Genomic DNA, 26353 nt, shown 5'->3' on the forward strand with positions numbered 1-26353 from the left:
GCACGGTAATGGGGCACTATACAGTGTGTGTGAGGGGGAGCACGGTAATGGGGGCACTATACAGTGTGTGTGAGGCGAGCACGGTAATGGGGGCACTATACAGTGTGTGTGAGGGGAGCACAGTAATGGGGCACTATACAGTGTGTGTGAGGGGGAGCACGGTAATGGGGGCACTATACAGTGTGTGTGAGGGGAGAACGGTAATGGGGGCACTATACAGTGTGTGTGAGGGGAGAACGGTAATGGGGGCACTATACAGTGTGTGTGAGGGGAGCACAGTAATGGGACACTATAACGTGTGTGAGGGGAGCACGGTAATGGGGCACTATACAGTGTGTGTGAGGGGAGCACAGAAATGGGGCACTATACAGTGTGTGAGGGGAGCACGGTAATGGGGGCACTATACAGTGTGTGTGAGGGGAGCACAGTAATGCGACACTATACAGTGTGTGTGAGGGGAGCACAGTAATGGGAGGCACTATACAGTGTGTGTGTGAGGGGAGCACAGTAATGGGGCACTATACAGTGTGTGTAAGGGGAGCACAGTAATGGGGACACTATACAGTGTGTGTGAGGGGAGCACAGTAATGGGGACACTATACAGTGTGTGTGAGGGGAGCACGGTAATGGGGGCACTATACAGTGTGTGTGAGGGGGAGCACGGTAATGGGGCACTATACAGTGTGTGTAAGGGGAGCACAGTAATGGGGACACTATACAGTGTGTGTGAGGGGAGCACGGTAATGGGGGCACTATACAGTGTGTGTGAGGGGGAGCACGGTAATGGGGCACTATACAGTGTGTGTGAGGGGAGAACGGTAATGGGGGCACTATACAGTGTGTGTGAGGGGAGAACGGTAATGGGGGCACTATACAGTGTGTGTGAGGGGAGCACAGTAATGGGACACTATAACGTGTGTGAGGGGAGCACGGTAATGGGGCACTATACAGTGTGTGTGAGGGGAGCACAGAAATGGGGCACTATACAGTGTGTGAGGGGAGCACGGTAATGGGGGCACTATACAGTGTGTGTGAGGGGAGCACAGTAATGCGACACTATACAGTGTGTGTGTGAGGGGAGCACAGTAATGGGGCACTATACAGTGTGTGTAAGGGGAGCACAGTAATGGGGACACTATACAGTGTGTGTGAGGGGAGCACAGTAATGGGGACACTATACAGTGTGTGTGAGGGGAGCACGGTAATGGGGGCACTATACAGTGTGTGTGAGGGGAGCACAGTAATGGGGGCACTATACAGTGTGTGTGAGGGGAGCACAGTAATGGGGCACTATACAGTGTGTGTGAGGGGAGCATAGTAATGGGGCACTATACAGTGTGTGTGAGGGGAGCACAGTAATGGAGCACTATACAGTGTGTGTGAGGGGAGCAGAGTAATGAAGCACTATACAGTGTGTGTGAGGGGAGCACAGTAATGGGGCACTATACAGTGTGTGTGAGGGGAGCACAGTAATGGGGCACTATACAGTGTGTGTGAGGGGAGCACAGTAATGGGGCACTATACAGTGTGTGTGAGGGGAGCACGGTAATGGGGGGCACTATACAGTGTGTGTGAGGGGAGCACGGTAATGGGGCACTATACAGTGTGTGTGAGGGGAGCACGGTAATGGGGCACTATACAGTGTGTGTGTGTGTGATGGGAGCACGGTAATGGGGGGCACTATACAGTGTGTGTGAGGGGAGCACGGTAATGGGGCACTATACAGTGTGTGTGAGGGGAGCACAGTAATGGGGGCACTATACAGTGTGTGTGAGGGGAGCACAGTAATGGGGGCACTATACAGTGTATGTGAGGGGGAGCACGGTAATGGGGCACTATACAGTGTGTGTGAGGGGGAGCACGGTAATGGGGGCACTATACAGTGTGTGTGAGGGGAGCACGGTAATGGGGGCACTATACAGTGTGTGTGAGGGGGAGCACGGTAATGGGGGCACTGTACAGTGTGTGTGAGGGGAGCACAGTAATGGGGACACTATACAGTGTGTGTGAGGGGAGCACGGTAATGGGGCACTATACAGTGTGTGTGAGTGGAGCACGGTAATGGGGCACTATACAGTGTGTGTGAGGGGACCACGGTAATGGGGCACTATACAGTGTGTGTGTGAGGGGAGCACGGTAATGGGGGCACTATACAGTGTGTGTGAGGGGAGCACGGTAATGGGGCACTATACAGTGTGTGAGGGGAGCACAGTAATGGGGGTACTATACAGTGTGTGTGAGGGGAGCACGGTAATGGGGCACTATACAGTGTGTGTGAGGGGGAGCAAGGTAATGGGGGCACTATACAGTGTGTGAGGGGAGCACGGTAATGGGGCACTATACAGTGTGTGTGAGGGGGAGCACGGTAATGGGGGCACTATACAGTGTGTGAGGGGAGCACAGTAATGGGGGTACTATACAGTGTGTGTGAGGGGAGCACAGTAATGGGGCACTATACAGTGTGTGTGAGGGGGAGCACGGTAATGGGGTCACTATACAGTGTGTGTGAGGGGAGCACGGTAATGGGGGGCACTATACAGTGTGTGAGAGGGGAGCACGGTAATGGAGGGCATTATACGGTGTGTGAGGGGAGCACGGTAATGGGGGGCACTATACAGTGTGTGTGAGGGGAGCACGGTAATGGGGGGCACTATACAGTGTGTGTGAGGGGAGCACGGTAATGGGGGGCACTATACAGTGTGTGTGAGGGGAGCACGGTAATGGGGGCACTATACAGTGTGTGTGTGAGGGGAGCACAGTAATGGGGGCACTATACAGTGTGTGTGAGGGGGAGCACGGTAATGGGGCACTATACAGTGTGTGTGAGGGGGAGCACGGTAATGGGGCACTATACAGTGTGTGTGTGAGGGGAGCACGGTAATGGGGCACTATACAGTGTGTGTGAGGGGGAGCACGGTAATGGGGGCACTATACAGTGTGTGAGGGGAGCACAGTAATGGGGGGTACTATACAGTGTGTGTGAGGGGAGCACAGTAATGGGGCACTATACAGTGTGTGTGAGGGGGAGCACGGTAATGGGGGCACTATACAGTGTGTGTGAGGGGAGCACGGTAATGGGGGCACTATACAGTGTGTGTGAGGGGGAGCACGGTAATGGGGGCACTATACAGTGTGTGTGAGGGGAGCACAGTAATGGGGACACTATACAGTGTGTGTGAGGGGGAGCACGATAATGGGGCACTATACAGTGTGTGTGAGGGGAGCACGGTAATGGGGCACTATACAGTGTGTGTGTGTGTGTGAGGGGGAGCACGGTAATGGGGCACTATACAGTGTGTGTGAGGGGAGCACGATAATGGGGCACTATACAGTGTGTGTGAGGGGAGCACGGTAATGGGGCACTATACAGTGTGTGTGTGTGTGTGAGGGGAGCACGGTAATGGGGGCACTATACAGTGTGTGTGAGGGGAGCACGGTAATGGGGTACTATACAGTGTGTGTGAGGGGAGCACGGTAATGGGGGGCACTATACAGTGTGTGTGAGGGGAGCACGGTAATGGGGGCACTATACAGTGTGTGTGTGAGGGGAGCACGGTAATGGGGGGGCACTATACAGTGTGTGTGAGGGGAGCACGGTAATGGGGGCACTATACAGTGTGTCTGTGAGGGGAGCACGGTAATGGGGGGCACTATACAGTGTGTGTGAGGGGAGCACGGTAATGGGGGGCACTATACAGTGTGTGTGAGGGGAGCACAGTAATGGGGCACTATACAGTGTGTGTGAGGGGAGCACGGTAATGGGGGGCACTATACAGTGTGTGTGAGGGGAGCACGGTAATGGGGCCCTATACAGTGTGTGTGAGGGGGAGCACGGTAATGGGGCACTATACGGTGTGTGTGAGGGGAGCACGGTAATGGGGCACTATACAGTGTGTGTGAGGGGGAGCACGGTAATGGGGGCACTATACAGTGTGTGTGAGGGGAGCACGGTAATAGGGGCACTATACAGTGTGTGTGAGGGGGAGCACGGTAATGGGGCACTATACGGTGTGTGTGAGGGGAGCACGGTAATGGTGCACTATACAGTGTGTGTGAGGGGGAGCACGGTAATGGGGGCACTATACAGTGTGTGTGAGGGGAGCACGGTAATAGGGGCACTATACAGTGTGTGTGAGGGGGAGCACGGTAATGGGGCACTATACAGTGTGTGTGAGGGGAGCACAGTAATAGGGGCACTATACAGTGTGTGTGAGGGGGAGCACGGTAATGGGGGCACTATACAGTGTGTGTGAGGGGGAGCACGGTAATTGGGCACTATACAGTGTGTGTGAGGGGAGAACAGTAATAGGGGGACTATACAGTGTGTGTGAGGGGGAGCACGGTAATGGGGCACTATACAGTGTGTGTGAGGGGGAGCACGGTAATGGGGCACTATACAGTGTGTGTGAGGGGAGCACGGTAATGGGGGGGGCACTATACAGTGTGTGTGAGGGGGAGCACGGTAATGGGGCACTATACAGTGTGTGTGAGGGGAGCACGGTAATGGGGGGCACTATACAGTGTGTGTGAGGGGGAGCACGGTAATGGGGCACTATACAGTGTGTGTGAGGGGGAGCACGGTAATGGGGCACTATACAGTGTGTGTGAGGGGAGCACGGTAATGGGGGGCACTATACAGTGTGTGTGAGGGGGAGCACGGTAATGGGGCACTATACAGTGTGTGTGAGGGGGAGCACGGTAATGGGGCACTATACAGTGTGTGTGAGGGGGAGCACGGTAATGGGGCACTATACAGTGTGTGTGAGGGGGGGGCACTATACAGTGTGTGTGAGGGGGAGCACAGTAATGGGGCACTATACAGTGTGTGAGGGGGAGCACGGTAATGGGGCACTATACAGTGTGTGAGGGGAGCACAGTAATGGGGCACTATACAGTGTGTGTGTGAGGGGAGCACAGTAATGGGGGCACTATACAGTGTGTGTGAGGGGAGCACAGTAATGGGACACTATACAGTGTGTGTGTGAGGGGAGCACAGTAATGGGGCACTATACAGTGTGTGAGGGGGGAGAACAGTAATGGGGGCACTATACAGTGTGTGTGAGGGGAGCACAGTAATGGGGCACTATACAGTGTGTGTGTGAGGGGAGCACAGTAATGGGGGCACTATACAGTGTGTGAGGGGAGCACAGTAATGGGACACTATACAGTGTGTGTGAGGGGAGCACAGTAATGGGGCACTATACAGTGTGTGTGAGGGGAGCACAGTAATGGGGCACTATACAGTGTGTGAGGGGGAGCACAGTAATGGGGCACTATACAGTGTGTGTGAGGGGGAGCACGGTAATGGGGGCACTATACAGTGTGTGAGGGGGAGCACAGTAATGGGGCACTATACAGTGTGTGTGAGGGGAGCACAGTAATGGGGCACTATACAGTGTGTGTGAGGGGAAAACGGTAATGGGGGCACTATACAGTGTGTGTGAGGGGAGCACGGTAATGGGGCACTATACAGTGTGTGTGAGGGGAGCACAGTAATGGAGCACTATACAGTGTGTGTGAGGGGAGCACAGTAATGGGGCACTATACAGTGTGTGAGGGGAGCACAGTAATGGAGGCACTATACAGTGTGTGTGAGGGGAGCACAGTAATGGGGCAGTATTAAGTGTGTGAGGGGAGCACGGTAATGGGGGCACTATACAGTGTGTGTGAGGGGAGCACAGTAATGGGGGCACTATACAGTGTGTGTGAGGGGAGCACAGTAATGGGGGCACTATACAGTGTGTGTGAGGGGAGCACGGTAATGGGGCACTATACAGTGTGTGTGAGGGGAGCACGGTAATGGGGGCACTATACAGTGTGTGAGGGGAGCACGGTAATGGGGGCACTATACAGTGTGTGTGAGGGGGAGCACGGTAATGGGGCACTATACAGTGTGTGTGTGAGGGGAGCACGGTAATGGGGGCACTATACAGTGTGTGTGTGAGGGGAGCACGGTAATGGGGGCACTATACAGTGTGTGTGAGGGGGAGCACGGTAATGGGGCACTATACAGTGTGTGTGAGGGGGAGCACGGTAATGGGGGCACTATACAGTGTGTGAGGGGGAGCACGGTAATGGGACACTATACAGTGTGTGTGAGGGGAGCACAGAAATGGGGCACTATACAGTGTGTGAGGGGAGCACAGTAATGGGGGCACTATACAGTGTGTGTGAGGGGAGCACGGTAATGGGGCACTATACAGTGAGTGTGAGGGGAGCACGGTAATGGGGGCACTATACAGCGTGTGAGGGGAGCACGGTAATGGGGGCACTATACAGTGTGTGTGAAGGGGAGCACGGTAATGGGGGCACTATACAGTGTGTGAGGGGGAGCACGGTAATGGGGGCACTATACAGTGTGTGAGGGGAGCACGGTAATGGGGCACTATACAGTGTGTTTGAGGGGAGCACGGTAATGGGGGCACTATACAGTGTGTGTGAGGGGAGCACAGTAATGGGGGCACTATACAGTGTGTGTGAGGGGAGCACAGTAATGGGGGCACTATACAGTGTGTGTGAGGGGGAGCACGGTAATGGGGGCACTATACAGTGTGTGTGAGGGGAGCACGGTAATGGGGGCACTATACAGTGTGTGTGAGGGGAGCACAGTAATGGGGGCACTATACAGTGTGTGTGAGGGGAGCACGGTAATGGGGCACTATACAGTGTGTGTGAGGGGAGCACGGTAATGGGGGCACTATACAGTGTGTGTGAGGGGAGCACGGTAATGGGGGCACTATACAGTGTGTGAGGGGAGCACGGTAATGGGGCACTATACAGTGTGTGTGAGGGGAGCACAGTAATGGGGGCACTATACAGTGTGTGAGGGGAGCACAGTAATGGGGGCACTATACAGTGTGTGAGGGGAGCACGGTAATGGGGGCACTATACAGTGTGTGTGTGAGGGGAGCACAGTAATGGAACACTATACAGTGTGTGTGAGGGGGAGCACAGTAATGGGGCACTATACAGTGTGTGTGAGGGGAGCACAGTAATGGGGCACTATACAGTGTGTGTGTGAGGGGAGCACAGTAATGGGGCACTATACAGTGTGTGTGAGGGGAGCACGGTAATGGGGGCACTATACAGTGTGTGAGGGGAGCACAATAATGGGGCACTATACAGTGTGTGTGAGGGGGGAGCACGGTAATGGGGGCACTATACAGTGTGTGTGAGGGGAGCACGGTAATGGGGCACTATACAGTGTGTGTGTGAGGGGAGCACGGTAATGGGGCACTATACAGTGTGTGTGTGAGGGGAGCACGGTAATGGGGCACTATACAGTGTGTGTGTGTGTGTGAGGGGAGCACGGTAATGGGGGCACTATACAGTGTGTGAGGGAAGCACGGTAATGGGGGCACTATACAGTGTGTGTGAGGGGAGCACGGTAATGGGGGCACTATACAGTGTGTGTGAGGGGAGCACGGTAATGGGGGCACTATACAGTGTGTGAGGGGAGCACGGTAATGGGGCACTATACAGTGTGTGTGAGGGGAGCACGGAAATGGGGCACTATACAGCGTGTGTGTGAGGGGAGCACAGTAATGGGGGCACTATACAGTGTGTGAGGGGAGCACGGTAATGGGGGCACTATACAGTGTGTGTGAGGGGAGCAAGGTAATGGGGGCTCTATACAGTGTGTGTGAGGGGAGCACGGTAATGGGGGCACTATACAGTGTGTGAGGGGAGCACAGTAATGGGGCACTATACAGTGTGTTTGAGGGGAGCACGGTAATGGGGGCACTATACAGTGTGTGTGAGGGGAGCACAGTAATGGGGGCACTATACAGTGTGTGTGAGGGGAGCACAGTAATGGGGGCACTATACAGTGTGTGTGAGGGGGAGCACGGTAATGGGGGCACTATACAGTGTGTGTGAGGGGAGCACGGTAATGGGGGCACTATACAGTGTGTGTGAGGGGAGCACAGTAATGGGGGCACTATACAGTGTGTGTGAGGGGAGCACGGTAATGGGGGCACTATACAGTGTGTGTGAGGGGAGCACGGTAATGGGGGCACTATACAGTGTGTGTGAGGGGAGCACGGTAATGGGGGCACTATACAGTGTGTGAGGGGAGCACGGTAATGGGGCACTATACAGTGTGTGTGAGGGGAGCACAGTAATGGGGGCACTATACAGTGTGTGAGGGGAGCACAGTAATGGGGGCACTATACAGTGTGTGAGGGGAGCACGGTAATGGGGGCACTATACAGTGTGTGTGTGAGGGGAGCACGGTAATGGGGGCACTATACAGTGTGTGAGGGGAGCACAGTAATGGGGGCACTATACAGTGTGTGTGAGGGGAGCACGGTAATGGGGGCACTATACAGTGTGTGTGAGGGGAGCACGGTAATGGGGGCACTATACAGTGTGTGTGAGGGGGAGCACGGTAATGGGGCACTATACAGTGTGTGTGAGGGGAGCACGGTAATGGGGCACTATACAGTGTGTGTGAGGGGAGCACGGTAATGGGGCACTATACAATGTGTGTGAGGAAGAACACGGTAATGGGGGCACTATACAGTGTGTGAGGGGAGCACGGTAATGGGGGCACTATACAGTGTGTGTGAGGGGGAGCACGGTAATGGGGCACTATACAGTGTATGTGAGGGGAGCACAGTAATGGGGCTTTATACAGTGTGTGTGAGGGGAGCACAGTAATGGGGCACTATACAGTGTGTGTGAGGGGAGCACAGTAATGGAGCACTATACAGTGTGTGTGAGGGGAGCACAGTAATGGAGCACTATACAGTGAGTGTGAGGTGAGCACAGTAATGGGGCACTATACAGTGTGTGTGAGGGGAGCACGGTAATGGGGGGCACTATACAGTGTGTGTGAGGGGAGCACGGTAATGGGGCACTATACAGTGTGTGTGAGGGGAGCACGGTAATGGGGGGCACTATACAGTGTGTGTGAGGGGAGCACGGTAATGGGGCACTATACAGTGTGTGTGAGGGGAGCACGGTAATAGGGGAACTATACAGTGTGTGTGTGTGTGAGGGGAGCACGGTAATGGGGGGCACTATACAGTGTGTGTGAGGGGAGCACGGTAATGGGGCACTATACAGTGTGTGTGAGGGGAGCACAGTAATGGGGCACTATACAGTGTGTGTGAGGGGAGCACAATAATGGGGGCACTATACAGTTTATGTGAGGGGGAGCACGGTAATGGGGCACTATACAGTGTGTGTGAGGGGGAGCACGGTAATGGGGGCACTATACAGTGTGTGTGAGGGGGAGCACGGTAATGGGGGCACTATACAGTGTGTGAGGGGAGCACAGTAATGGGGGTACTATACAGTGTCTGTGAGGGGAGCACAGTAATGGGGCACTATACAGTGTGTGTGTGTGTGTGAGGGGAGCACGGTAATGGGGCACTACACAGTGTGTGAGGGGAGCACGGTAATGGGGCACTATACAGTGTGTGTGTGTGTGAGGGGAGCACGGTAATGGGGGCACTATACAGTGTGTGTGAGGGGAGCACGGTAATGGGGCACTATACAGTGTGTGTGTGTGTGAGGGGAGCACGGTAATGGGGGCACTATACAGTGTGTGTGAGGGGAGCACGGTAATGGGGCACTATACAGTGTGTGTGAGGGGAGCACGGTAATGGGGCACTATACAGTGTGTGTGAGGGGGAGCACAGTAATGGGGCACTATACAGTGTGTGTGTGTGTGTGAGGGGAGCACGGTAATGGGGCACTATACAGTGTGTGTGAGGGGAGCACGGTAATGGGGCACTATACAGTGTGTGTGAGGGGAGCACAGTAATGGGGGCACTATACAGTGTGTGTGAGGGGAGCACAGTAATGGGGGCACTATACAGTGTGTGTGAGGGGGAGCACGGTAATGGGGGCACTATACAGTGTGTGAGGGGAGCACAGTAATGGGGCACTATACAGTGTGTGTGAGGGGGAGCACGGTAATGGGGGCACTATACAGTGTGTGAGGGGAGCACAGTAATGGGGGTACTATACAGTGTGTGTGAGGGGAGCACAGTAATGGGGCACTATACAGTGTGTGTGAGGGGGAGCACGGTAATGGGGGCACTATACAGTGTGTGTGAGGGGGAGCACGGTAATGGGGGCACTATACAGTGTGTGTGAGGGGGGAGCACGGTAATGGGGGCACTATACAGTGTGTGTGTGAGGGGAGCACAGTAATGGGGGCACTATACAGTGTGTGTGAGGGGAGCACGGTAATGGGGGGCACTATACAGTGTGTGTGAGGGGAGCACAGTAATGGGGGCACTATACAGTGTGTGTGAGGGGGAGCACGGTAATGGGGGCACTATACAGTGTGTGTGAGGGGAGCACGGTAATGGGGGCACTATACAGTGTGTGTGAGGGGGGAGCACGGTAATGGGGGCACTATACAGTGTGTGTGAGGGGGGAGCACGGTAATGGGGGCACTATACAGTGTGTGAGGGGGAGCACAGTAATGGGGGCACTATACAGTGTGTGTGAGGGGGAGCACGGTAATGGGGGCACTATACAGTGTTTGTGAGGGGGAGCACGGTAATGGGGGCACTATACAGTGTGTGTGAGGGGGAGCACGGTAATGGGGGCACTATACAGTGTGTGTGAGGGGGAGCACGGTAATGGGGGCACTATACAGTGTGTGAGGGGAGCACGGTAATGGGGGTACTATACAGTGTGTGTGAGGGGGGAGCACAGTAATGGGGGCACTATACAGTGTGTGTGAGGGGAGCACGGTAATGGGGCACTATACAGTGTGTGTGTGTGGGGAGCACAGTAATGGGGCACTATACAGTGTGTGTGTGTGGGGAGCACGGTAATGGGGGCACTATACAGTGTGTGTGAGGGGGAGCACAGTAATAGGCGGCACTATACAGTGTGTGTGAGGGGGAGCACAGTAATGGGGGCACTATACAGTGTGTGTGAGGGGGAGCACAGTAATGGGGGCACTATACAGTGTGTGAGGGGAGCACGGTAATGGGGCACTATACAGTGTGTGTGAGGGGAGCACAGTAATGGGGCACTATACAGTGTGTGAGGGGGAGCACGGTAATGGGGGCACTATACAGTGTGTGTGAGGGGAGCACCGTAATGGGGGCACTATACAGTGTGTGAGGGGAGCACGGTAATGGGGCACTATACAGTGTGTGTGAGGGGGAGCACAGTAATGGGGGCACTATACAGTGTGTGTGTGAGGGGGAGCACGGTATTGGGGGCACTATACAGTGTGTGAGGGGAGCACGGTAATGGGGGCACTATACAGTGTGTGAGGGGGGGAGCACGGTAGGGCACTATACAGTGTGTGTGAGGGGGAGCACGGTAATGGGGGCACTATACAGTGTGTGAGGGGAGCACGGTAATGGGGGCACTATACAGTGTGTGTGAGGGGGAGCACGGTAATGGGGCACTATACAGTGTGTGTGAGGGGAGCACAGTAATGGGGCACTATACAGTGTGTGTGAGGGGGAGCACGGTAATGGGGGCACTATACAGTGTGTGTGTGTGGGGAGCACAGTAATGGGGGCACTATACAGTGTGTGTGAGGGGGAGCACGGTAATGGGGCACTATACAGTGTGTTTGAGGGGAGCACGGTAATGGGGCACTATACAGTGTGTGTGAGGGGAGCACAGTAATGGGGGCACTATACAGTGTGTGTGAGGGGAGCACGGTAATGGGGACACTATACAGTGTGTGTGAGGGGAGCACAGTAATGGGGGCACTATACAGTGTGTGTGAGGGGGAGCACGGTAATGGGGGCACTATACAGTGTGTGTGAGGGGGAGCACGGTAATGGGGCACTATACAGTGTGTGTGAGGGGAGCACGGTAATGGGGCACTATACAGTGTGTGTGAGGGGAGCACAGTAATGGGGGCACTATACAGTGTGTGTGAGGGGAGCACGGTAATGGGGACACTATACAGTGTGTGTGAGGGGAGCACAGTAATGGGGGCACTATACAGTGTGTGTGAGGGGGAGCACGGTAATGGGGGCACTATACAGTGTGTGAGGGGAGCACAGTAATGGGGCACTATACAGTGTGTGTGAGGGGGAGCACGGTAATGGGGGCACTATACAGTGTGTGAGGGGAGCACAGTAATGGGGGTACTATACAGTGTGTGTGAGGGGAGCACAGTAATGGGGCACTATACAGTGTGTGTGAGGGGGAGCACGGTAATGGGGGCACTATACAGTGTGTGTGAGGGGGAGCACGGTAATGGGGGCACTATACAGTGTGTGTGAGGGGGAGCACGGTAATGGGGGCACTATACAGTGTGTGTGTGAGGGGAGCACGGTAATGGGGGCACTATACAGTGTGTGTGAGGGGAGCACAGTAATGGGGGCACTATACAGTGTGTGTGAGGGGAGCACAGTAATGGGGGCACTATACAGTGTGTGTGAGGGGAGCACGGTAATGGGGCACTATACAGTGTGTGTGAGGGGAGCACGGTAATGGGGGCACTATACAGTGTGTGAGGGGAGCACGGTAATGGGGGCACTATACAGTGTGTGTGAGGGGGAGCACGGTAATGGGGCACTATACAGTGTGTGTGTGAGGGGAGCACGGTAATGGGGGCACTATACAGTGTGTGTGTGAGGGGAGCACGGTAATGGGGGCACTATACAGTGTGTGTGTGAGGGGAGCACGGTAATGGGGGCACTATACAGTGTGTGTGAGGGGGAGCACGGTAATGGGGCACTATACAGTGTGTGTGAGGGGGAGCACGGTAATGGGGGCACTATACAGTGTGTGTGAGGGGAGCACAGAAATGGGGCACTATACAGTGTGTGAGGGGGAGCACAGTAATGGGGCACTATACAGTGTGTGTGAGGGGAGCACGGTAATGGGGCACTATACAGTGAGTGTGAGGGGAGCACGGTAATGGGGGCACTATACAGCGTGTGAGGGAGCACGGTAATGGGGGCACTATACAGTGTGTGTGAAGGGGAGCACGGTAATGGGGGCACTATACAGTGTGTGAGGGGAGCACGGTAATGGGGGCACTATACAGTGTGTGAGGGGAGCACGGTAATGGGGCACTATACAGTGTGTTTGAGGGGAGCACGGTAATGGGGGCACTATACAGTGTGTGTGAGGGGAGCACAGTAATGGGGGCACTATACAGTGTGTGTGAGGGGAGCACAGTAATGGGGGCACTATACAGTGTGTGAGGGGGGAGCACGGTAATGGGGGCACTATACAGTGTGTGTGAGGGGAGCACGGTAATGGGGGCACTATACAGTGTGTGTGAGGGGAGCACAGTAATGGGGGCACTATACAGTGTGTGTGAGGGGAGCACGGTAATGGGGCACTATACAGTGTGTGTGAGGGGAGCACGGTAATGGGGGGCACTATACAGTGTGTGTGAGGGGAGCACGGTAATGGGGGCACTATACAGTGTGTGAGGGGAGCACGGTAATGGGGCACTATACAGTGTGTGTGAGGGGAGCACAGTAATGGGGGCACTATACAGTGTGTGAGGGGAGCACAGTAATGGGGGCACTATACAGTGTGTGAGGGGAGCACGGTAATGGGGGCACTATACAGTGTGTGTGTGAGGGGAGCACAGTAATGGAACACTATACAGTGTGTGTGAGGGGAGCACAGTAATGGGGCACTATACAGTGTGTGTGAGGGGAGCACAGTAATGGGGCACTATACAGTGTGTGTGTGAGGGGAGCACAGTAATGGGGCACTATACAGTGTGTGTGAGGGGAGCACGGTAATGAGGGCACTATACAGTGTGTGAGGGGAGCACAATAATGGGGCACTATACAGTGTGTGTGAGGGGGGAGCACGGTAATGGGGGCACTATACAGTGTGTGTGAGGGGAGCACGGTAATGGGGCACTATACAGTGTGTGTGTGAGGGGAGCACGGTAATGGGGCACTATACAGTGTGTGTGTGAGGGGAGCACGGTAATGGGGCACTATACAGTGTGTGTGTGTGTGTGAGGGGAGCACGGTAATGGGGGCACTATACAGTGTGTGAGGGAAGCACGGTAATGGGGGCACTATACAGTGTGTGTGAGGGGAGCACGGTAATGGGGGCACTATACAGTGTGTGTGAGGGGAGCACGGTAATGGGGGCACTATACAGTGTGTGAGGGGAGCACGGTAATGGGGCACTATACAGTGTGTGTGAGGGGAGCACGGAAATGGGGCACTATACAGCGTGTGTGTGAGGGGAGCACAGTAATGGGGGCACTATACAGTGTGTGAGGGGAGCACGGTAATGGGGGCACTATACAGTGTGTGTGAGGGGAGCAAGGTAATGGGGGCTCTATACAGTGTGTGTGAGGGGAGCACGGTAATGGGGGCACTATACAGTGTGTGAGGGGAGCACAGTAATGGGGCACTATACAGTGTGTTTGAGGGGAGCACGGTAATGGGGGCACTATACAGTGTGTGTGAGGGGAGCACAGTAATGGGGGCACTATACAGTGTGTGTGAGGGGAGCACAGTAATGGGGGCACTATACAGTGTGTGTGAGGGGGAGCACGGTAATGGGGGCACTATACAGTGTGTGTGAGGGGAGCACGGTAATGGGGGCACTATACAGTGTGTGTGAGGGGAGCACAGTAATGGGGGCACTATACAGTGTGTGTGAGGGGAGCACGGTAATGGGGCACTATACAGTGTGTGTGAGGGGAGCACGGTAATGGGGGCACTATACAGTGTGTGTGAGGGGAGCACGGTAATGGGGGCACTATACAGTGTGTGAGGGGAGCACGGTAATGGGGCACTATACAGTGTGTGTGAGGGGAGCACAGTAATGGGGGCACTATACAGTGTGTGAGGGGAGCACAGTAATGGGGGCACTATACAGTGTGTGAGGGGAGCACGGTAATGGGGGCACTATACAGTGTGTGTGTGAGGGGAGCACGGTAATGGGGGCACTATACAGTGTGTGAGGGGAGCACAGTAATGGGGGCACTATACAGTGTGTGTGAGGGGAGCACGGTAATGGGGGCACTATACAGTGTGTGTGAGGGGAGCACGGTAATGGGGGCACTATACAGTGTGTGTGAGGGGGAGCACGGTAATGGGGCACTATACAGTGTGTGTGAGGGGAGCACGGTAATGGGGCACTATACAGTGTGTGTGAGGGGAGCACGGTAATGGGGCACTATACAATGTGTGTGAGGAAGAACACGGTAATGGGGGCACTATACAGTGTGTGAGGGGAGCACGGTAATGGGGGCACTATACAGTGTGTGTGAGGGGGAGCACGGTAATGGGGCACTATACAGTGTATGTGAGGGGAGCACAGTAATGGGGCTTTATACAGTGTGTGTGAGGGGAGCACAGTAATGGGGCACTATACAGTGTGTGTGAGGGGAGCACAGTAATGGAGCACTATACAGTGTGTGTGAGGGGAGCACAGTAATGGAGCACTATACAGTGAGTGTGAGGTGAGCACGGTAATGGGGCACTATACAGTGTGTGTGAGGGGAGCACGGTAATAGGGGCACTATACAGTGTGTGTGTGTGTGAGGGGAGCACGGTAATGGGGGGCACTATACAGTGTGTGTGAGGGGAGCACGGTAATGGGGCACTATACAGTGTGTGTGAGGGGAGCACAGTAATGGGGCACTATACAGTGTGTGTGAGGGGAGCACAATAATGGGGGCACTATACAGTTTATGTGAGGGGGAGCACGGTAATGGGGCACTATACAGTGTGTGTGAGGGGGAGCACGGTAATGGGGGCACTATACAGTGTGTGTGAGGGGGAGCACGGTAATGGGGGCACTATACAGTGTGTGAGGGGAGCACAGTAATGGGGGTACTATACAGTGTCTGTGAGGGGAGCACAGTAATGGGGCACTATACAGTGTGTGTGTGTGTGTGAGGGGAGCACGGTAATGGGGCACTACACAGTGTGTGAGGGGAGCACGGTAATGGGGCACTATACAGTGTGTGTGAGGGGAGCACGGTAATGGGGCACTATACAGTGTGTGTGTGTGTGAGGGGAGCACGGTAATGGGGGCACTATACAGTGTGTGTGAGGGGAGCACGGTAATGGGGCACTATACAGTGTGTGTGAGGGGAGCACGGTAATGGGGCACTATACAGTGTGTGTGAGGGGGAGCACAGTAATGGGGCACTATACAGTGTGTGTGTGTGTGTGAGGGGAGCACGGTAATGGGGCACTATACAGTGTGTGTGAGGGGAGCACGGTAATGGGGCACTATACAGTGTGTGTGAGGGGAGCACAGTAATGGGGGCACTATACAGTGTGTGTGAGGGGAGCACAGTAATGGGGGCACTATACAGTGTGTGTGAGGGGGAGCACGGTAATGGGGGCACTATACAGTGTGTGAGGGGAGCACAGTAATGGGGCACTATACAGTGTGTGTGAGGGGGAGCACGGTAATGGGGGCACTATACAGTGTGTGAGGGGAGCACAGTAATGGGGGTACTATACAGTGTGTGTGAGGGGAGCACAGTAATGGGGCACTATACAGTGTGTGTGAGGGGGAGCACGGTAATGGGGGCACTATACAGTGTGTGTGAGGGGGAGCACGGTAATGGGGGCACTATACAGTGTGTGTGAGGGGGGAGCACGGTAATGGGGGCACTATACAGTGTGTGTGTGAGGGGAGCACAGTAATGGGGGCACTATACAGTGTGTGTGAGGGGAGCACGGTAATGGGGGGCACTATACAGTGTGTGTGAGGGGAGCACAGTAATGGGGGCACTATACAGTGTGTGTGAGGGGGAGCACGGTAATGGGGGCACTATACAGTGTGTGTGAGGGGAGCACGGTAATGGGGGCACTATACAGTGTGTGTGAGGGGGGAGCACGGTAATGGGGGCACTATACAGTGTGTGTGAGGGGGGAGCACGGTAATGGGGGCACTATACAGTGTGTGAGGGGAGCACAGTAATGGGGGCACTATACAGTGTGTGTGAGGGGGAGCACGGTAATGGGGGCACTATACAGTGTTTGTGAGGGGGAGCACGGTAATGGGGGCACTATACAGTGTGTGTGAGGGGGAGCACGGTAATGGGGGCACTATACAGTGTGTGTGAGGGGGAGCACGGTAATGGGGGCACTATACAGTGTGTGAGGGGAGCACGGTAATGGGGGTACTATACAGTGTGTGTGAGGGGGAGCACAGTAATGGGGGCACTATACAGTGTGTGTGAGGGGAGCACGGTAATGGGGCACTATACAGTGTGTGTGTGTGGGGAGCACAGTAATGGGGCACTATACAGTGTGTGTGTGTGGGGAGCACGGTAATGGGGCACTATACAGTGTGTGTGAGGGGGAGCACAGTAATAGGCGGCACTATACAGTGTGTGTGAGGGGGAGCACAGTAATGGGGGCACTATACAGTGTGTGTGAGGGGAGCACAGTAATGGGGGCACTATACAGTGTGTGAGGGGAGCACGGTAATGGGGCACTATACAGTGTGTGTGAGGGGAGCACAGTAATGGGGCACTATACAGTGTGTGAGGGGGAGCACGGTAATGGGGGCACTATACAGTGTGTGTGAGGGGAGCACCGTAATGGGGGCACTATACAGTGTGTGAGGGGAGCACGGTAATGGGGCACTATACAGTGTGTGTGAGGGGGAGCACAGTAATGGGGGCACTATACAGTGTGTGTGTGAGGGGGAGCACGGTATTGGGGGCACTATACAGTGTGTGAGGGGAGCACGGTAATGGGGGCACTATACAGTGTTTGTGAGGGGGAGCACGGTAATGGGGGCACTATACAGTGTGTGTGAGGGGGAGCACGGTAATGGGGGCACTATACAGTGTGTGTGAGGGGGAGCACGGTAATGGGGGCACTATACAGTGTGTGAGGGGAGCACGGTAATGGGGGTACTATACAGTGTGTGTGAGGGGGAGCACAGTAATGGGGGCACTATACAGTGTGTGTGAGGGGAGCACGGTAATGGGGCACTATACAGTGTGTGTGTGTGGGGAGCACAGTAATGGGGCACTATACAGTGTGTGTGTGTGGGGAGCACGGTAATGGGGCACTATACAGTGTGTGTGAGGGGGAGCACAGTAATAGGCGGCACTATACAGTGTGTGTGAGGGGGAGCACAGTAATGGGGGCACTATACAGTGTGTGTGAGGGGAGCACAGTAATGGGGGCACTATACAGTGTGTGAGGGGAGCACGGTAATGGGGCACTATACAGTGTGTGTGAGGGGAGCACAGTAATGGGGCACTATACAGTGTGTGAGGGGGAGCACGGTAATGGGGGCACTATACAGTGTGTGTGAGGGGAGCACCGTAATGGGGGCACTATACAGTGTGTGAGGGGAGCACGGTAATGGGGCACTATACAGTGTGTGTGAGGGGGAGCACAGTAATGGGGGCACTATACAGTGTGTGTGTGAGGGGGAGCACGGTATTGGGGGCACTATACAGTGTGTGAGGGGAGCACGGTAATGGGGGCACTATACAGTGTGTGAGGGGGGGAGCACGGTAATGGGGCACTATACAGTGTGTGTGAGGGGGAGCACGGTAATGGGGGCACTATACAGTGTGTGAGGGGAGCACGGTAATGGGGGCACTATACAGTGTGTGTGAGGGGGAGCACGGTAATGGGGCACTATACAGTGTGTGTGAGGGGAGCACAGTAATGGGGCACTATACAGTGTGTGTGAGGGGGAGCACGGTAATGGGGGCACTATACAGTGTGTGTGTGTGGGGAGCACAGTAATGGGGGCACTATACAGTGTGTGTGAGGGGGAGCACGGTAATGGGGCACTATACAGTGTGTGTGAGGGGAGCACGGTAATGGGGCACTATACAGTGTGTGTGAGGGGAGCACAGTAATGGGGGCACTATACAGTGTGTGTGAGGGGAGCACGGTAATGGGGACACTATACAGTGTGTGTGAGGGGAGCACAGTAATGGGGGGCACTATACAGTGTGTGTGAGGGGAGCACAGTAATGGGGGCACTATACAGTGTGTGTGAGGGGGAGCACGGTAATGGGGGCACTATACAGTGTGTGAGGGGAGCACAGTAATGGGGCACTATACAGTGTGTGTGAGGGGGAGCACGGTAATGGGGGCACTATACAGTGTGTGAGGGGAGCACAGTAATGGGGGTACTATACAGTGTGTGTGAGGGAGCACAGTAATGGGGCACTATACAGTGTGTGTGAGGGGGAGCACGGTAATGGGGGCACTATACAGTGTGTGTGAGGGGGAGCACGGTAATGGGGGCACTATACAGTGTGTGTGAGGGGGAGCACGGTAATGGGGGCACTATACAGTGTGTGTGAGGGGGGAGCACGGTAATGGGGGCACTATACAGTGTGTGTGTGAGGGGAGCACAGTAATGGGGGCACTATACAGTGTGTGTGAGGGGAGCACGGTAATGGGGGGCACTATACAGTGTGTGTGAGGGGAGCACGGTAATGGGGGCACTATACAGTGTGTGTGAGGGGAGCACGGTAATGGGGGCACTATACAGTGTGTGAGGGGGAGCACGGTAATGGGGGCACTATACAGTGTGTGAGGGGAGCACAGTAATGGGGGCACTATACAGTGTGTGTGAGGGGGAGCACGGTAATGGGGGGCACTATACAGTGTGTGAGGGGGAGCACGGTAATGGGGGCACTATACAGTGTGTGAGGGGAGCACAGTAATGGGGGCACTATACAGTGTGTGTGAGGGGGAGCACGGTAATGGGGGCACTATACAGTGTTTGTGAGGGGGAGCACAGTAATGGGGGCACTATACAGTGTGTGTGAGGGGGAGCACAGTAATGGGGGCACTATACAGTGTGTGTGAGGGGGAGCACGGTAATGGGGGCACTATACAGTGTGTGTGAGGGGGAGCACGGTAATGGGGGCACTATACAGTGTGTGTGTGAGGGGAGCACAGTAATGGGGGCACTATACAGTGTGTGTGAGGGGAGCACGGTAATGGGGGGCACTATACAGTGTGTGTGAGGGGAGCACTGTAATGGGGGCACTATACAGTGTGAGAAGGGAGCACGGTAATGGGGGCACTATACAGTGTGTGTGAGGGGAGCACGGTAATGGGGGCACTATACAGTGTGTGTGAGGGGAGCACGGTAATGGGGGCACTATACAGTGTGTGTGTGTGTGGGGAGCACAGTAATGGGGGCACTATACAGTGTGTGTGTGTGTGGGGAGCACAGTAATGGGGGCACTATACAGTGTGTGAGGGGAGCACAGTAATGGGGGCACTATACAGTGTGTGTGAGGGGGAGCACGGTAATGGGGGCACTATACAGTGTGTGTGAGGGGGAGCACAGTAATGGGGGCACTATACAGTGTGTGTGAGGGGGAGCACGGTAATGGGGGCACTATACAGTGTGTGTGAGGGGGAGCACAGTAATGGGGGGCACTATACAGTGTGTGTGAGGGGGAGCACAGTAATGGGGCACTATACAGTGTGTGAGGGGAGCACGGTAATGGGGGGCACTATACAGTGTGTGTGAGGGGAGCACAGTAATGGGGGCACTATACAGTGTGTGAGGGGAGCACAGTAATGGGGCACTATACAGTGTGTGTGAGGGGAGCACAGTAATGGGGCACTATACAGTGTGTGAGGGGGAGCACGGTAATGGGGGCACTATACAGTGTGTGTGAGGGGAGCACCGTAATGGGGGCACTATACAGTGTGTGAGGGGAGCACGGTAATGGGGCACTATACAGTGTGTGTGAGGGGGAGCACGGTAATGGGGCACTATACAGTGTGTGTGTGAGGGGGAGCACGGTAATGGGGGCACTATACAGTGTGTGAGGGGAGCACGGTAATGGGGCACTATACAGTGTGTGTGAGGGGGAGCACGGTAATGGGGCACTATACAGTGTGTGTGAGGGGAGCACGGTAATGGGGGGCACTATACAGTGTGTGTGAGGGGGAGCACGGTAATGGGGGCACTATACAGTGTGTGTGAGGGGGAGCACGGTAATGGGGGCACTATACAGTGTGTGAGGGGAGCACGGTAATGGGGGCACTATACAGTGTGTGTGAGGGGGAGCACAGTAATGGGGCACTATACAGTGTGTGTGAGGGGGAGCACAGTAATGGGGGCACTATACAGTGTGTGTGAGGGGGAGCACAGTAATGGGGCACTATACAGTGTGTGTGAGGGGGAGCACAGTAATGGGGGCACTATACAGTGTGTGTGAGGGGGAGCACGGTAATGGGGGCACTATACAGTGTGTGTGAGGGGGAGCACAGTAATGGGGGCACTATACAGTGTGTGTGAGGGGAGCACAGTAATGGGGACACTATACAGTGTGTGTGAGGGGAGCACGGTAATGGGGCACTATACAGTGTGTGTGAGGGGAGCACAGTAATGGGGGGCACTATACAGTGTGTGTGAGGGGGAGCACGGTAATGGGGGCACTATACAGTGTGTGTGAGGGGGAGCACAGTAATGGGGGCACTATACAGTGTGTGTGAGGGGAGCACAGTAATGGGGACACTATACAGTGTGTGTGAGGGGAGCACGGTAATGGGGCACTATACACTGTGTGTGAGGGGAGCACAGTAATGGGGGGCACTATACAGTGTGTGTGAGGGGGAGCACGGTAATGGGGGCACTATACAGTGTGTGTGAGGGGAGCACAGTAATGGGGACACTATACAGTGTGTGTGAGGGGAGCACAGTAATGGGGGGCACTATACAGTGTGTGTGAGGGGGAGCACAGTAATGGGGGCACTATACAGTGTATGTATGGGGGGGGGCGCACTATACACAGTGAGGGGGTATTAATGCCCCGTCAGGATAACTTACAGTAAGAGCGGAGCTGTGACACATGTTGGAAGCCTTTATTACCACCAATCAGTATACAGGTATATACACGGAATCAGAGCGCCATGGCCGCCCAGCCCAGGATGAGTAGAGTGCCCCCATAAGGAGCCGCCTTGGTCAGAGTGGGATCTCCAGTAAGAGCGTGATAATAGAAGGAGCCGCAGAACAGCACCATGCCCGAGGTCAGGAGAGAACCGGCCTGTAGGGGGAGCCAGAGAGAGGGTATATAGAGACACAGTATATACAGGGGAGGAGAGAGAGACACGGTATATACAGGGGAGGAGAGAGAGACACGGTATATACAGGGGAGGAGAGAGAGCGACATGGTATATACAGGGGAGGAGAGAGAGACACACGGTATATACAGGGGAGGATATAGATATGGTATATACAGGACACATATGATAAGCTCAGACCATACAGGTACCTACCAGCAGGGGGCGCCGGCAGTGCGGGGCAGCTAATAGGGCCAGGCTGTGCAGGAAGTGATACTGGTTACCGGTCACATAGAGCTGCAAGACAGAAGAGAAGACTAAGAAACCACCCCGAGCCCCAGGAGCTGACACTCTATGTGTGACCTATTAGTACAGGGGTGGGGGAGGGGCTGAACAACAAAACCACCCTCATGGACAAAACTCATTCACAGCTCAAGAAACCAGACAGGCGAGAGACCGGGGAGAGCGTAAGGAACTCCAGAGACAACACCAGAGACAGCACCGGACACCACCAGAGACAGCACCGGACACCACCAGAGACAGCACCGGACACCACCAGAGACAGCACCGGACAACACCAGAGACAGCACCGGACACCACCAGAGACAGCACCGGACACCACCAGAGACAGCACCGGACAACACCAGAGACAGCACCGGACACCACCAGAAAGAAACACCAAACAACATCAGAGACACCACCAGAGAGAAAAACCAAACACCAGACAACACAAGAGACACCAGACACCACCAGACACCACGCAACACCCAGACAGCACCCAGACACCACGCAACACCAGACACCACCCAGACACCACGCAACACCCAGACAGCACGCAACACCCAGACAGCACGCAACACCCAGACAGCACCAGACAGCACCCAGACACCACGCAACACACCACCAGACAGCACCCAGACACCACGCAACACCAGACAGCACCCAGACACCACGCAACACACCACCAGACAGCACCCAGACACCACGCAACACCAGACAGCACCCAGACACCACGCAACACCAGGCAACACCCAGACAGCACGCAACACCAGGCAACACCCAGACAGCACCCAGACACCACGCAACACACCACCAGACAGCACCCAGACACCACGCAACACCAGACAGCACCCAGACACCACGCAACACCAGGCAACACCCAGACAGCACCCAGACAGCACGCAACACCAGGCAACACCCAGACACCACCAGACAGCACCCAGACACCACGCAACACCAGACAACACCCAGACAGCACGCAACACTAGGCAACACCAGACAGCACGCAACACCCAGACACCACGCAACACCAGACAACACCCAGACACCACCCAGACAGCACGCAACACTAGGCAACACCAGACAGCACGCAACACCAGGCAACACCCAGACACCACCAGACAGCACCCAGACACCACGCAACACCAGACAACACCCAGACACCACCAGACAGCACCCAGACACCAGACACACCAGAAAGAAACACCAGGCAAAACCAGAGACACCAGACAACACAAGAGACACCACCGGACAACACCAGAAAGAAACACCAAACACCAGACACATCAGAGACACCAGGCAACACAGACGACAACACCCAGCCAACACAAGAGACACCAGACACCACCACAGACAACATCAGAGAGAGCAGACACCACCCAGACACATCAGAGACACCACGCAACACCACCAGAGAACACCAGACAGCACCCAGACACCACGCAACACCCAGACACCACCAGACAGCACCCAGACACCACGCAACACCAGACAACACCCAGACACCACCCAGACACCACGCAAAACCAGGCAACACCCAGACACCACGCAACACCCAGACACCACCAGACAGCACCCAGACACCACGCAACACCAAGACACCACGCAACACCAGGCAACACCCAGACACCACCAGACAGAACCCAGACACCACGCAACACCAGACAACACCCAGACAGCATGCAACACCAGACAGCACGCAACACCCAGACACCACGCAACATCAGGCAACACCCAGACACCACCAGACAGCACCCAGACACCACGCAACACCAGACAACACCCAGACAGCACGCAACACCCAGACACCACCAGACAGCACCAAGACACCAGACAACACCCAGACACCACACAGACAGCACGCAACACTAGGCAACACCAGACAACACCAGAAAGCACGCAACACCCAGACACCACCAGACAGCACCCAGACACCACGCAACACCAGACAACACCCAGACACCACCCAGACAGCAGCCAGACACCACGCAACACCAGACAGCACCCAGACACATCAGAGACACCAGAAAGAAACACCAAACACCAGGCAAAACCAGAGACACCAGACAACACAAGAGACACCACCGGACAACACCAGAAAGAAACACCAGACACCAAACATCAGAGACACCAGGCAACACAGACGACAACACCCAGCCAACACAAGAGACACCAGACACCACCACAAAGAAACACCAGAGACACCACCGGACAACACCAAAAAGAAACACCAAACATCAGAGACACCAGACAACACCGGGCATCGCAATCACCTCCTTCAGGTAATCGTCCCGATCGCTGCGACGGAAACCTGAAATACAAAAAAATAGAAGTCACCATCACCAGCAGAGGGCGCACAGTATTATATATATATTACACACACACACACACACACACGACATCACCAGCAGGGTATATACAAGTACAACATCACCAGCAGGGGGCGCACAGTATATATAGTGACACACCTGTGCTCTTATTGGCCAGGCATTGGGGTAGATGCCGCCATCATCCACCTTCTTCACAGAGCTCTCTCACCTGGAGAAACCCGGGAACACTGTGAGAATAATGTCCTGTGACTTCTCCGGAGCTTTTACCACCATCAGCCAGGGCTACTGAGGGAGAAGCTGGACCTTGGTGGAGGGACCATCACCTGTCCTACTGGATCCAGGACTACCTGACACCCCGCCCTCAGTATGTGAGAGCCCGGGACTACTGAGGGAGAAGCTGGACCTTGGTGGAGGGACCATCACCTGTCCTACTGGATCCTAGACTACCTGACACCCCGCCCTCAGTATGTGAGAGCCCGGGACTGTGTGTCTGACACTGTGATCTGTAGTACGGGGGCACCACAAGCTCCAGCTCTCGCCCCTGCTCACACTGTACACTGCTGACTTTAGACACAACTCCTCCAGCTGTTACTTACAGAAGTCCTCCGATGTCTCTGCTATAGGCGGCCTTATCACTGATGGGGGCGACAGCGAGTACAGAGACTTATACTGGGACTGTGTGGACTGGGGTCAGCGGAGCCAGCTCAGGATTAATGCCGGGAAGACCAAGGAGATGGTGGCGGCATGTACCCCAATGCCCGGCCGATGGGCAAACTGGAAGGGTCCAGAGCGGAGCTCACTAGGGGGCGCAGGTGTGTCAGGACCAGTCTCTCTAGGACCTTCATCAGGTGGATGTCAGGGCTACTGCTCGGTAGTCATTGTAGCCCATCGGGTTGGGGGTCTCTGGTAACACAAGATGTTCTCCACAGTCGAGACATCACTGCAGCTACAGGCCCATAGTGTACATGTAATAACACCGCAACACTGTAACATATCACATACATCACCAGCAGGGGGCGCACAGCACTATATATACACAGGTAACACCCCCGCTCTGTATATATACACACACACACATACATCACCAGCAGGGGGCGCACAGCACTATATATACACAGGTAACACCCCCGCTCTGTATATATACACACACACACATCCATCACCAGCAGGGGGCGCACAGCACTATATATACACAGGTAACACCCCCGCTCTGTATATATACACACACACACATCCATCACCAGCAGGGGGCGCACAGCACTATATATACACAGGTAACACCCCCCGCTCTGTATATATACACACACACACATCCATCACCAGCAGGGGGCGCACAGCACTATATATACACAGGTAACACCCCCCGCTCTGTATATATACACACACACATCACCAGCAGGGGGCGCACAGCACTATATACACACAGGTAACACCCCCGCTCTGTATATATATACACACACACACACACACACACACACACACACACACACACACACATCACCAGCAGGGGGCGCACAGCACTATATATACACAGGTAACACCCCCCGCTCTGTATATATACACACACACATACATCACCAGCAGGGGGCGCACAGCACTATATATACACAGGTAACACCCCCCGCTCTGTATATACACACACACACACATACATCACCAGCAGGGGGCGCACAGCACTATATATACACAGGTAACACCCCCACTCTGTATATATACACACACACACATACATCACCAGCAGGGGGCGCACAGCACTATATATACACAGGTAACACCCCC

At 54.9% G+C, this 26353-nt stretch overlaps 1 protein-coding gene across 1 annotated transcript; it reads right to left on the minus strand.

Annotated features, from left to right (window-relative positions):
• Window positions 1-21770: 21770 nt before the first annotated feature.
• Window positions 21771-24555, minus strand: TMEM256 (transmembrane protein 256; the record flags this gene model as incomplete). The annotated part of the gene is made up of 3 exons (XM_075261594.1): window positions 21771-21949; window positions 22182-22262; window positions 24518-24555. Coding segments are annotated over 3 exons (263 nt in total), but the record flags the coding sequence as incomplete, so codon positions are not given.
• Between the last annotated feature and the right edge of the window lie 1798 nt (window positions 24556-26353).

The sequence above is a fragment of the Leptodactylus fuscus genome, unplaced genomic scaffold (assembly GCF_031893055.1).
Source record: "Leptodactylus fuscus isolate aLepFus1 unplaced genomic scaffold, aLepFus1.hap2 HAP2_SCAFFOLD_228, whole genome shotgun sequence".
NCBI lineage: Eukaryota > Metazoa > Chordata > Amphibia > Anura > Leptodactylidae > Leptodactylus > Leptodactylus fuscus.